At 61.2% G+C, this 10,376-nt stretch overlaps 1 protein-coding gene and 1 long non-coding RNA gene across 2 annotated transcripts; one reads left to right on the plus strand and one right to left on the minus strand.

The window, feature by feature from the left end:
* Positions 1 to 2,874: 2,874 nt before the first annotated feature.
* LOC308237820 lies at positions 2,875 to 5,015 on the minus strand. The gene is made up of 3 exons (XR_013959482.1): positions 4,940 to 5,015; positions 4,339 to 4,400; positions 2,875 to 4,177 (listed from the first exon to the last, which is right to left on the minus strand). It is a non-coding gene; the product is annotated as an uncharacterized lncRNA (long non-coding RNA).
* A 977-nt stretch (positions 5,016 to 5,992) lies between these two features.
* On the plus strand, positions 5,993 to 8,173 carry KCNA10 (potassium voltage-gated channel subfamily A member 10). The gene has a single exon (XM_080648980.1). The coding sequence runs from the start codon at positions 6,001 to 6,003 to the stop codon at positions 7,873 to 7,875; it is 1,875 nt and encodes a 624-aa protein (XP_080505106.1). The 5' UTR covers positions 5,993 to 6,000; the 3' UTR covers positions 7,876 to 8,173.
* Positions 8,174 to 10,376: the final 2,203 nt, after the last annotated feature.

Consider the following 10,376-nt stretch of genomic DNA (forward strand, 5'->3'; position numbering starts at 1 on the left):
TTTACCTCTGAGGAGCTCAGGGAGGCCAAAAGCAAAAGGCGGGGGCCCGTGGCTCAGAAAGGTTCAGAGACGCCCCAGGCCACACCCCTGGGAACCCAGGTCTGTCTGAGTCCAGAGCCACTCTCCAGGATGCTGCCCGGAAGGGACCCTGATGTCATGTCTCCTGCGGGCGGGACATCCCTGAGCTTGGAGTCTGCAGGCAAACCAAGTTTTTGCACACACCCAGCCTCCCTGTGCACGTGCCGTTTTGCATATGCCGAGGATGCCTTCTCCGTACTCTCGTCCCTGCTTCAAGAGATCCCACTTATCCTACAAGACCGCCCAGGCCGCTCCTGAGAGAGGAGAGCTTCCCCTCCTCTGTGCTCTGCAGCAAATGCTCATGTCCCACCTCCCCACCTCCCCTGCAGCTGCTCAGAGCTGGGTGCTGTGCCCACCGTAGCTCCTGATATGTCCACTCGACAGTCATAGGTCCACACCTTATTGCTTTTGCTCCCCCCTTTCCCCCCCACCCCATTACCTCTCTGCCTCCACCTTGGAGCACAGTGCAGGGCACATGTGCACTCGTAGGAAGTGAGCCTGCTCACGGAGCCATCTGCTGTCCGCAGTGCTCCGTGCTCTGTGCTGAGGGAGGGAGTAGGTCCTCGCTCTGGGCCACTCAGACCTGAGGGTGTGTTCCCTGGCCTCAGGAAACAGCTTCCTATTCACCGCCCGCCCCCCCCCCCCCCCCCCCCCCCGGTTCAGCTGTGGGGATGGAGGCTACAGGCCTCCCCCGCCCCACCTCCGCGCTGCCTCTCCCCTGCCAAGTCTCGTCCCAGGGCACACAGCTGGGGTGGTCAGGGTGTCCCTGAGTGTGCATTGCCCTGCCTGTCCTTTTGCCCCCGAAACTGGAGTGTGGGAGTTTAGGTCAGAAGGGCAAGCCCAGACCAAGGCCCGAGGGGCCGGGATCTGATCAGGGAGTTGTTTTTCATGGCTCGCTGTCCAGCGGATCGAATGGAGGCCCGGGCCGCTGCCCGCTCCCGGCTGGTGGTAACGGAGCCAGAGGTCAGAGTGGAGAGCAGGGAGATCAGGTTCTTGGGCAGGGAGCACGCGGGACTGCGCCACTGGCCTGCAGGCCGCGGGGAAGGGGCCAGGGGACATGTGGGGGGGGGGGGGCAGGACCACTGGGCGTTTAGACCTCAATGGGGCAGCATGAGAAACAGGACTTTATTCAGACTGTGATCCAGGAGCTGGAACGGTTCCAGGGAGCAGGGAATCCGGGGGCCCAGCAGGCAGGGTCGGGACCCCCACCTCGCCTCTAACTCAAGCTGAGCAGCTCCTCTTTGTATTTGGACTTTCATGCAAAATGTCCTTTGGAGAGAGAGAGGGTTATGGCGAGGAGGAGGAGACTCAGAGAGGTTAGGCCATTTGCCTAAGGTCACACAGCTAGTAGCGGAGCCTGGATTTGGGCCCAGGCGATCGGCTCCGGAGCCTGTGCTGAACCACTGTGTTGTGCTGCCTCGGAGAGAAGAGGGCTGTGCGCAAGGTGACCAGCTAGTAAGGGGAAGCTCAGCGTCACGTCTTATAACCAGTGCGGCTTTATTCCCGCTCTCGGCCCCTCCAGGTAGAGCCCCTCGGGACAGTGAGGTCAGAGAGCACAGGTGTCCCCTGGAAGAACGAGCCCCCCCTTCCCCCCCCCCCCCCCCCCCGCCTGCAGGGTCCTCCCCAACGCTCGCTGTCCTCCAGCCATGGCCTTCCCAGGCGGCCTGAGGGCGTCTGGTCGGAGTTGGAGGAAAGGGCCCTGTCCCCGGTCAGGCCGAGGTTCTGGCCCCCAGTCCAGGGGGACATCAGCAAGCCCCAGCCGTACCCCTGCTCTGGCCCTTCTCACAGGGAGAGGCCCCAGCAAAGTAGTTCCTCGTAAGAACCTCAGTGCCAGGGACCAGCCACTGAGGAGCCGGGGAACCGGGACGGGCCGGGATGACCCGCTTGAGGGCAGGGCTCCGAGCTGGGGGTGATGTGGGCGACAGGGGCCGCCGCCGCCACCCTCTGTGCCTCCGTGTGACCACGGCTTTGGGGAAACGGGCCTAAACCAGCAGCTAATTCAGGCTCTGGGTCAGGATCTGATCTGACCCTGAAGGTGGAGGTTCGTCCTTCCCTGAATCCACTTTGCCCAATTTCCCCGATGCCCCGCACCTGCCCACCGACCCTGGCCCATCCCCTCTGCTTCCTCTGGAGACAGCAGGGGCGATCCTGTTTCACGGAGGATAGGGTTTCTGAGTCCAGGCATCAGCTTCAGGCTTCTTCTTCCAGAGCTCCTGCCGCCGGACACCCGTGGACGCCTGGGCCATGGGGAGCTGACCGAGCCGGGCCCTCAGGCCCCCACAGGCCGATCAGGCGCGCCTGCTCCTCGCTGCTCCCCCGGTGAGTCCTTGGCCACCCTACCCTCTGACCCACCCTGCGGTCTCTGCGGGGACCTTCGCCACCACCCCAAGGCCCCAGCGTCTTTCTCCTGGAGCTCCCGAGGCATTCTGGGGAAATGCAGTCGTGAGCTTGGCAACAAGCGTGAGCTCCTAGGTTGGCTGGGTTCCCAGCACGATCTTAGGGAGACGCGTTATTCTATGGTCCACATTCCTAGCTCATGTGGCTCGGAGCCTTCTAGAATAGCAGTCTCAACCTCCCCCGACCACCACCATCTGAGCCTTGTCTTTGCACAGAAGAAAGCTGTCCCCAGACCCCGACCCACTACGCCCACCTTTGCCCCAGAAATTCTGGAGCCTTCTTGGGGTTAGAGGCCCCAGAGTCCCCCCTGCTCAGTGGCCCATGTAAGGACCACAGGAGAGCAAGCCCAGGAGGCAGAGCAGAACTTGAGCCAGAGAATGGGCTGGCTTCTGGGGGGTTTTGTCAGGCACACAGGCAGCTTCCAGCACCTCCCCCCCCCAACCCCCGGTGCCTGCAATCCCACCATGACTGCTTCATTTCACTGCTCACACCTTCACGTCCAAGCAATGGGTTATTCAACAGGTATGGACAGAGGCCCTTCTCGGGGCTAGAAAACACACGAGGTACTGGGGTGATACAGGATCAGAATCCTTCCCCAGGTCTCTCTGTGGACAGGGTTATGACCCCAGCTTTCCAGACGAGGGAACTGAGGCCCAGAGAGGTTAGGTAACTTTCCCCAGGGCATACAGCTTAAGGCATCCTGGAACATAGCCGTGGGGTGTTCTTTAGGGAGGTGAGCCATAACTCGAGATTGGGGGTGCTTGCTAAATGGAGAGGCTGCCATTCGGCACCTTGTTGTTCAGTGTCAACATTTAGCACCGGCCCTGCCTCCCCGTGCAGGAAAGGACAGAGGGGAGGGGGGTGAGCAGTGTGGGGGTAACCGCCCCATGGAGCAGGGTCCCTCCCCTCCAGCCCCCCCAAGGATACCATGCGTGGCCATGGACCCAGAATTGGCTGCGGAGACTAGATGAGGCCGGGGCCCGGCCACAGCAGGGGAGGGAAAGGGCGCGCACAGTTCCAGGCAGGGCGTGGGGAGGGGGGGTGATCTGGCTGGGGAGGGGTCGCTGAGGCTATGCAGGGGCAACTGGATCACCTGGCTGTGAGCAGGAGCACCTGGCAACCACGTGGGGGAGCCATGGCCGTAATCCAGGGGAGAGGAGAGGCGGGCAGGGTGGGAGACAGGACACCCCGCAGGCAGGCAGATCCCGCAGGATCTCCAAACCGATGCAGGTGTGAAGTCGGGGAGAAAGCGCCTTTCCCTGCACAGAGAACCAGCCCGGGCATGAACAGGGGGACGCAGAAGCCAGTGTGACTCAGCCCATCACAGGGGCGCCGAAGGAAGGCCCTGTGACCCCAGGAGGCTCCCATTTTACGGGTGAAGAAACTGAGGCACAGGGCTCGTGGTCACAGCTGCAAGCCTCGGCCTGCAGGCTCCAGAGTCAGGGCTTGTAACTAGTGTTACAAGCAAACCGGGGGGGAGGGCAATCTGAGGCCCTGATGGTGCACAGAACCAGGAGGTGCAGGAAAAGGCCAGCGAGCCCTCTTCCCAGCTGCCTCCCAGAGCACAGTCTTCTCCCCAAAGCCAGGAAACCAGGAGCCCAGCTCTCCCTGCTGGAAGGAGCGATCCCGCGGGTCCCTCCCAGCATCGCTGCGGCTGCCGCTCAGGGTTTAAAGGAAAGAGCCGTGGCTGTGTCGTCCATCTCTATAGGAACACAGCTCTGTCCTTGAGCCGTCCCCGCAGGAGAGAGACAGCCAGCCCCCGCTGTGCCCACCCCACTCTAACAAGGGGGAGAGCCGCTTGCCCACCCTCTGGCCGCCCCCGCCTCCTCAGCCCTCCCTGTCACCTCGGGAGAGCAAGCGCACCTTCTCCTGCGTCTTTAGGGCAAACTTCATCTTCAGGTGACGTCTGCCTCACAGACAGTGTCCTGGAGGGAAGAAACACAAGTGTGTTCAGGGGACAGAGGTTGTTTACCCCAGCACCCTGTCTCGGCGGGCGCTGTGCCCAGCCAGTGCGAGTGCTGAGGCATCAGATGCTGTGGGGGACACGCATGAGTGGGTGAGGGAGGAGGGGACACCCGCCCAGCCAGGTCCGCCGAATCAGCCCTGGCGGTCAGTGGAGTGACATGTCACAGCCACTGGAGCCTTAGAATACTGGTGGAGGGACAGACATAGGACCCCGCACGCAATGCACGCTCCAGCACCCTGCCCAGCACCATGGGAGCTGCCCCCAGATACCCCAGCCCACAGCCCCACCTCATCAGGGTGCCCCCCCCACCCCCACCGAGAGCATCCGGTCCTCCCAGCGGCCAGGAGGGCAGCCCCCACTCCAGCTGGCTCACGCGATTATTGTCCCTTAGAAGTGAGATGAGCAGACGGGAATACGGACGCACTCTGTGACACTCTAGGCTGTCCTTGTCCCCTGTGAGTGAGACTGTTCCCAGCTGTGACCCTCCCCACAGCTCACCTGCCTTCAGTGTCCGTAACACATTGCAGACCAGTCGTCTTATTGCCAGCTTTACCCAGTGGCCAGATGAGTCTCTACTGAACGAGAACAAAAAACGTTTTACACGGTGTTAAGGCACGCTTTAAAATTAAATATCCATTGCATGTTGAAGTTATTTATTACATGTTCTTACAAGCGAAAATCTTTTTAGAGTGTGATATTTTGTAAAACACTGTGGAATATGAAGCGAGAATTCTCGTGATCCGTCCGCAATGTGTTAAGTTGAAATCAAAAGTGTGCGTGGAGCCGAGGAGGGCATCTTGGGCTCTGTGTGTGGATGCCCAAGCCCGTGGGCATGCTCTCCGTAACACCCCCCTCAACACACACACGCTCCACCACTTACTTCCCACCTGCCGAGAAGGATGTTTTAGACATCAAATCATTTCCCATAAACATCCTGGACTTAAGCCATCCACACGCAAAAAGAAATAAAAATACCAGCAGTTGTTGGCTTGTCCAGTTCCTGTGATGTGGGGAAGCTGGCAGAAACGACAGCTGTGATCTGATGACCTTTCCCCCACCTTGTGCCCACACTAGCTCAGGGCGTGCCCTCAGGACAAGCCCTGCCGGTGCCCCCCACCTCCAGCCTCACCTTCCCAACGGAACCCACGGGGTTCGTGTCTCCACGCCGCCCACCACTTGGCCCAAGAGGCGGAGGTGGGGGTGCTGAGCAAAGGGTGAATTCTAGATGTGTCTTGAAGCTGTAACCAAAAGAATCCGTGAGGGCCCGGCTGTCCAGTGAGAGAAAGAAAGGAGCGTGCTCTGCGTGCAGAGTGCGGGGTCCTGTGTCTGCCCCTCCCCCAGTATTCTAAGGCTCCAGTGGGATGTGAGGGTGGCCTGGCCGTGACGTGTCACTCCACTGACCGCCAGGGCTGATTCGGCTGACCTGGGCACACAAGTGCCGGGTGCCCCGGGAGACTGCGTACACATGCGAGATTCCACGTGTTAGTGTCAGGAAACATTCACTTGCAAAGAATTCAATTTCATCTTTAAAAAGAGAAATGTTACCTTCCTCGTCCACGATGGCCTCTACCGACGATCGCGTATGGAGGGCCCCTTTGTCTGGAGAAAGTTGTCCTTTCTCGGCCCGGCTCCTTCTCCCCAATGTTTTCCAGTTATTAGTGTGTGCAGACTGGTCTCAAGGGAAGAATGTTGCCAAAACCACCAGGAGGTTCCTTCCCCAGCTGAGCATAAATCATCCCTTCATCCAACGGCCTACCTACGTCAACGCCCAGGGCCAGCCGTCCCGTCCTTGCTCCCCATCCTCACTCCCACGTGACGTGCCTCTTCTCCCCGCAGCTCCCCGCAGGCCGGGAAGACCGAGGTCTTCACTCCGCTCCCCTGCCTCCCCGAGGATGGATGGATGCGGCTGGAAGGAAATGGAGGTGGCTCTGGTCCATTTCGATAACTCGGATGAAATCCAGGAACAGCCCTGCTACGACCCAGACCTCAATCCCGCCAGCACCCCCAAAGGCCGGCCTGGGGCCAGCCCCTTCTCCAACTGGAAGCTCCTCCTCGGGGAGAGCGGCAGCCACGAGACGGCCTTCTCCAGGCTCCCGGGAGACTACCTGGACCCCCCAGGGCCGGAGCCCGCGGTCCTGAACGAAGGGAACCAGCGGGTGATCATCAACATCGCTGGGCTGAGGTTCGAGACGCAGCTCCGCACCCTCACGCAGTTCCCGGAGACCCTCCTGGGCGACCGGGAGAAGCGGACGCAGTTCTTTGACTCCATGAGAAATGAGTACTTCTTTGACAGGAACCGGCCCAGCTTCGATGGAATCCTGTACTATTACCAATCCGGTGGGAAGATCCGACGCCCGGCCAACGTCCCCATCGACGTCTTTGCGGACGAGATCGCCTTCTACGAGCTGGGCAGCAAGGCCATGGACGAGTTCCGGGCGGACGAGGGCTACATCAAAGACCCCGAAGCGCTGCTCCCCACCAACGACTTCCACCGGCAGTTCTGGCTCCTGTTTGAGTACCCCGAGAGCTCCATCGCCGCCCGGGGCGTGGCCACCGTGTCGGTGCTGGTGGTGATCATCTCCATCACCATCTTCTGCATGGAGACGCTGCCCGAGTTCCGAGAGGACAGGGAGGTGAAGCTGGTGAGAGACCCCGGCCGCAACATCAGCAAGATGGTGCTCTCGCCCTCCATGTTCACCGACCCCTTCTTCATGGTGGAGTCCACCTGCATCGTGTGGTTCACCTTCGAACTGGTGCTCCGGTTCGTGGTCTGCCCCAGCAAGGCCGGCTTCTTCCGGAACATCATGAACATCATCGACATCATCTCCATCATCCCGTATTTCGCAACCGTCATCACCGAGCTGGTGCAGGAGACGGAGCCCACCGCCCAGCAGAACATGTCGCTGGCCATCCTGCGGGTCATCCGGCTGGTGCGGGTCTTCCGCATCTTCAAGCTCTCCCGCCACTCCAAGGGGCTGCAGATCCTGGGCCAGACGCTGAAGGCGTCCATGCAGGAGCTGGGGCTGCTCATCTTCTTCCTCTTCATCGGGGTCATCCTCTTCTCCAGCGCCGTCTACTTCGCGGAGGTGGACGAGCCAGAGTCCCATTTCTCTAGCATCCCCGACGGCTTCTGGTGGGCCGTGGTCACCATGACGACCGTGGGCTACGGCGACATGTGCCCGACCACCGCGGGGGGCAAGATTGTGGGCATCCTCTGTGCCATCGCTGGCGTCCTCACCATCGCGCTCCCGGTGCCCGTCATCGTGTCCAACTTCAACTACTTCTACCACCGGGAGACGGAGAGGGAGGAGAGGCAGAAGAACATGCCGCAGGACGTCGACAAGACCGTCCACAGCGCGGACTCGAGGGTGGGCAGCGCAGACTCGCTCAGCAAGACCAACGGAGGCTGCTCCGCAGAGCAGTCCCGGGAGTGATCTGTGCCCGGCGTCCTGGCTCCGGGTCTCTCTGTCTCTGCATCTCTGTGTCTCTGTGTGTGTGTGTGTCTCTCTCTCCCTTCCCCTGCCTCTTCCGCTCTGTTTTCCCAAAGAGCAAAATGTATCTTTGCAGCCAGCAGGCCACCTTGGACTGCCAGCTGTTTTAATAAACACGTTCTGCTGCCGCGTTTTCTAAGCTGTTTCTTCCCCACCGGCCACACCAAAAATGGGATTTCCTTCTCTCCTGGGAGGGCCGTGCAGGTCCTGCGACTCGCCTGTGGTTCCCAAGACCAGCAGCACCGGCGCCTCCTGGGAGCAAGGAGGTAGAAGCCCAGGCCAGCCCAGCCCTCCTGCTTCCAAATCTGCATTTAACAGGCGATTCGCTCTCGCTCTCACGGGAAAGGTGAGGCGCCGGCTTCACTCTCCCCCCCCCCCCCCCGCCTCCCCCCGGGAGGAAGCAGATGGAAAGGCCAGAGGAAGAGCTCGGTTGCTGAGCAATAACGCCTGGCCTCTGGGGCGTGGCACACACGTTCCTACGTGCTCTCCCCACATGACCTCACTGTGTCTCAGAATCACCAGCAGAACAGATTTGATGATCATTCCCATAAGACGTACACCGATGAACAAACTGGGGGTCAGTCACTTGCCTAGGGTCACCAGAAACGGGCGCAGTCCGTGCTGGGACCACATCTCCTACCTCCCAGTCTCCTGCTCTTTCCACTCATGGGCCTGATGGAGCTGGGGGTGGGGGGGTCTCCAGGGCTGCTCTGGGGCAAGGGTCATGCATCGCTCCCAGGGTCCTGGGACGTGGAGAGGCTGCACCTGCCTCTCCTGCTTCACACCTGTGCGGCGGCCACTCGGAGGCGCCCAGTCACGGCTGGGAGAGAAGGCTCTGCGGACTCCGGGACAGCCTCCCAGGCTCAGAGCCGCCCGTGCAGAGTGGCCCGGAGTGGCCGCTGCTCCCCTGCCCTGCCCTCCCACCCAGCTCAGCAGCTCGCCTCCTGCTGGCGCTGCTCAGCCCTCGCTCTGCTCTGGGCACAGTCCCCTCCCATGACGTGCTCAGAGGCTCTCTGAGGAGGCACAGCTGGTGCGGGCATGAATTAGGCAGGACACTTCCCGTGGCAGAAACCCAACTCCGACGGGAACCGAGAGGAAGGACTGTACCTGCTCACGCGACTGAGAGGTGCAGGGAACTGGCTGTAGCCCCGAGTGCGTCCGGGGCTCGAACATCACCGTCAGAGCTCTGGCCACGTCTGTCCATCTCCTTCCTCTTCCTCTTCCTCTTCCTCTGCTGGGGCCTTCGTGCCTTTGAGGCGGGCATTCTCCAAGGGGCAGGGGGCGTGGCAGTCCCAGGCCACAGCGTGTGTCCATCAAACCAGAGAATAATAATAAATAAATACACACACACACATACAATCACCTTCCGACCTAGTTATTACCTGAAACTCCTCGCAGACACGTTAGGTCCAGAAGTGGGGTTTTCCGCCTGGTCCACCGCGGTGTCCCCAGGGCCTGTGCCGCCCACAGCAGGGACCAGGAACTAGTCAGTGCCTCAGTGAACTGTCCCTTCAAGCCCTCCCTCCAATGACCCTAAAGAGACCAAACTTAGCCACTCCGTGGGCTGCTAGATTTCATTCTCCCACCCCCACTCTCCCCCAAACCCCAGGCTACAGGCTGAGGCCGGCCACTCCTTAGAGGGGGTGTGAGTGCAGGGACCCTGGAAGGCGCTGCAGGGTTGGGGGGGCGGAGGGGGGCTGGGTACAGCAGGGGACGGGCACAGGAGGCCTGGTCCAGAGCCCTGCAGGCTCCCAGCTCCCTCCCCTCTGGGGGCTGCTCTGCCTGGTGGAGGCTTAGAGGGGACAGGAGAGCAGGCCCCCCAGCCTGAGACCCCATTTGGAAGGTCTCTCAGGAGGGCGTGTCTCAGACCCCCTCACAGGCCTCCAAGGGAACCCCTGAGCCCTTCTCCACAGCATCCGGAAGCCCCGCCTCCCAGGAGCCCAGGCCCCATGCCCTGACCACCCCGGCCGCCCCTCAGCAGCCACCTGCTCCTGGGAAGTCCTACTCCGGCCACCTGCACACCAGCTGCTGAGGACGAAGGCCCCACCCTCTACCCCTGTTCCCTCCATATTCAGTCTGGGGGGGGCGCCCCCTTGACAGCTGCCCAGCCCCTAGAAAATAAAACGCTCCACCCGTGCAGGGAAGTGCTCCAGCGGCTCTTTGAAGCGAGGAAGAAAGCCGTCGGGGGCTCCCCAGAGACCACGGTGTCGTCCAGGGCAGATCTTAGAGACGGTGGCCGCCGGCTTCAATCGCTGGGATGAAAGGAGCTGGGGTGGCCCTGCCCGGGAGGCGGGCAACAGGAAGATCAGACACACTTCTGTGATTGCTTCTCAGGGGACGCAGAGGTAGAAAGCCGCCCGCGAAATGTCACCGGATAATGAATGCTGCTTCCCTCGTCACCGGGTGTCTGTCAGGCGCCTGGGGAGAGAATGACAGCGAAGCTC

Source organism: Plecotus auritus, assembly GCF_963455305.1.
Source record: "Plecotus auritus genome assembly, chromosome: 12".
Lineage (NCBI taxonomy): Eukaryota > Metazoa > Chordata > Mammalia > Chiroptera > Vespertilionidae > Plecotus > Plecotus auritus.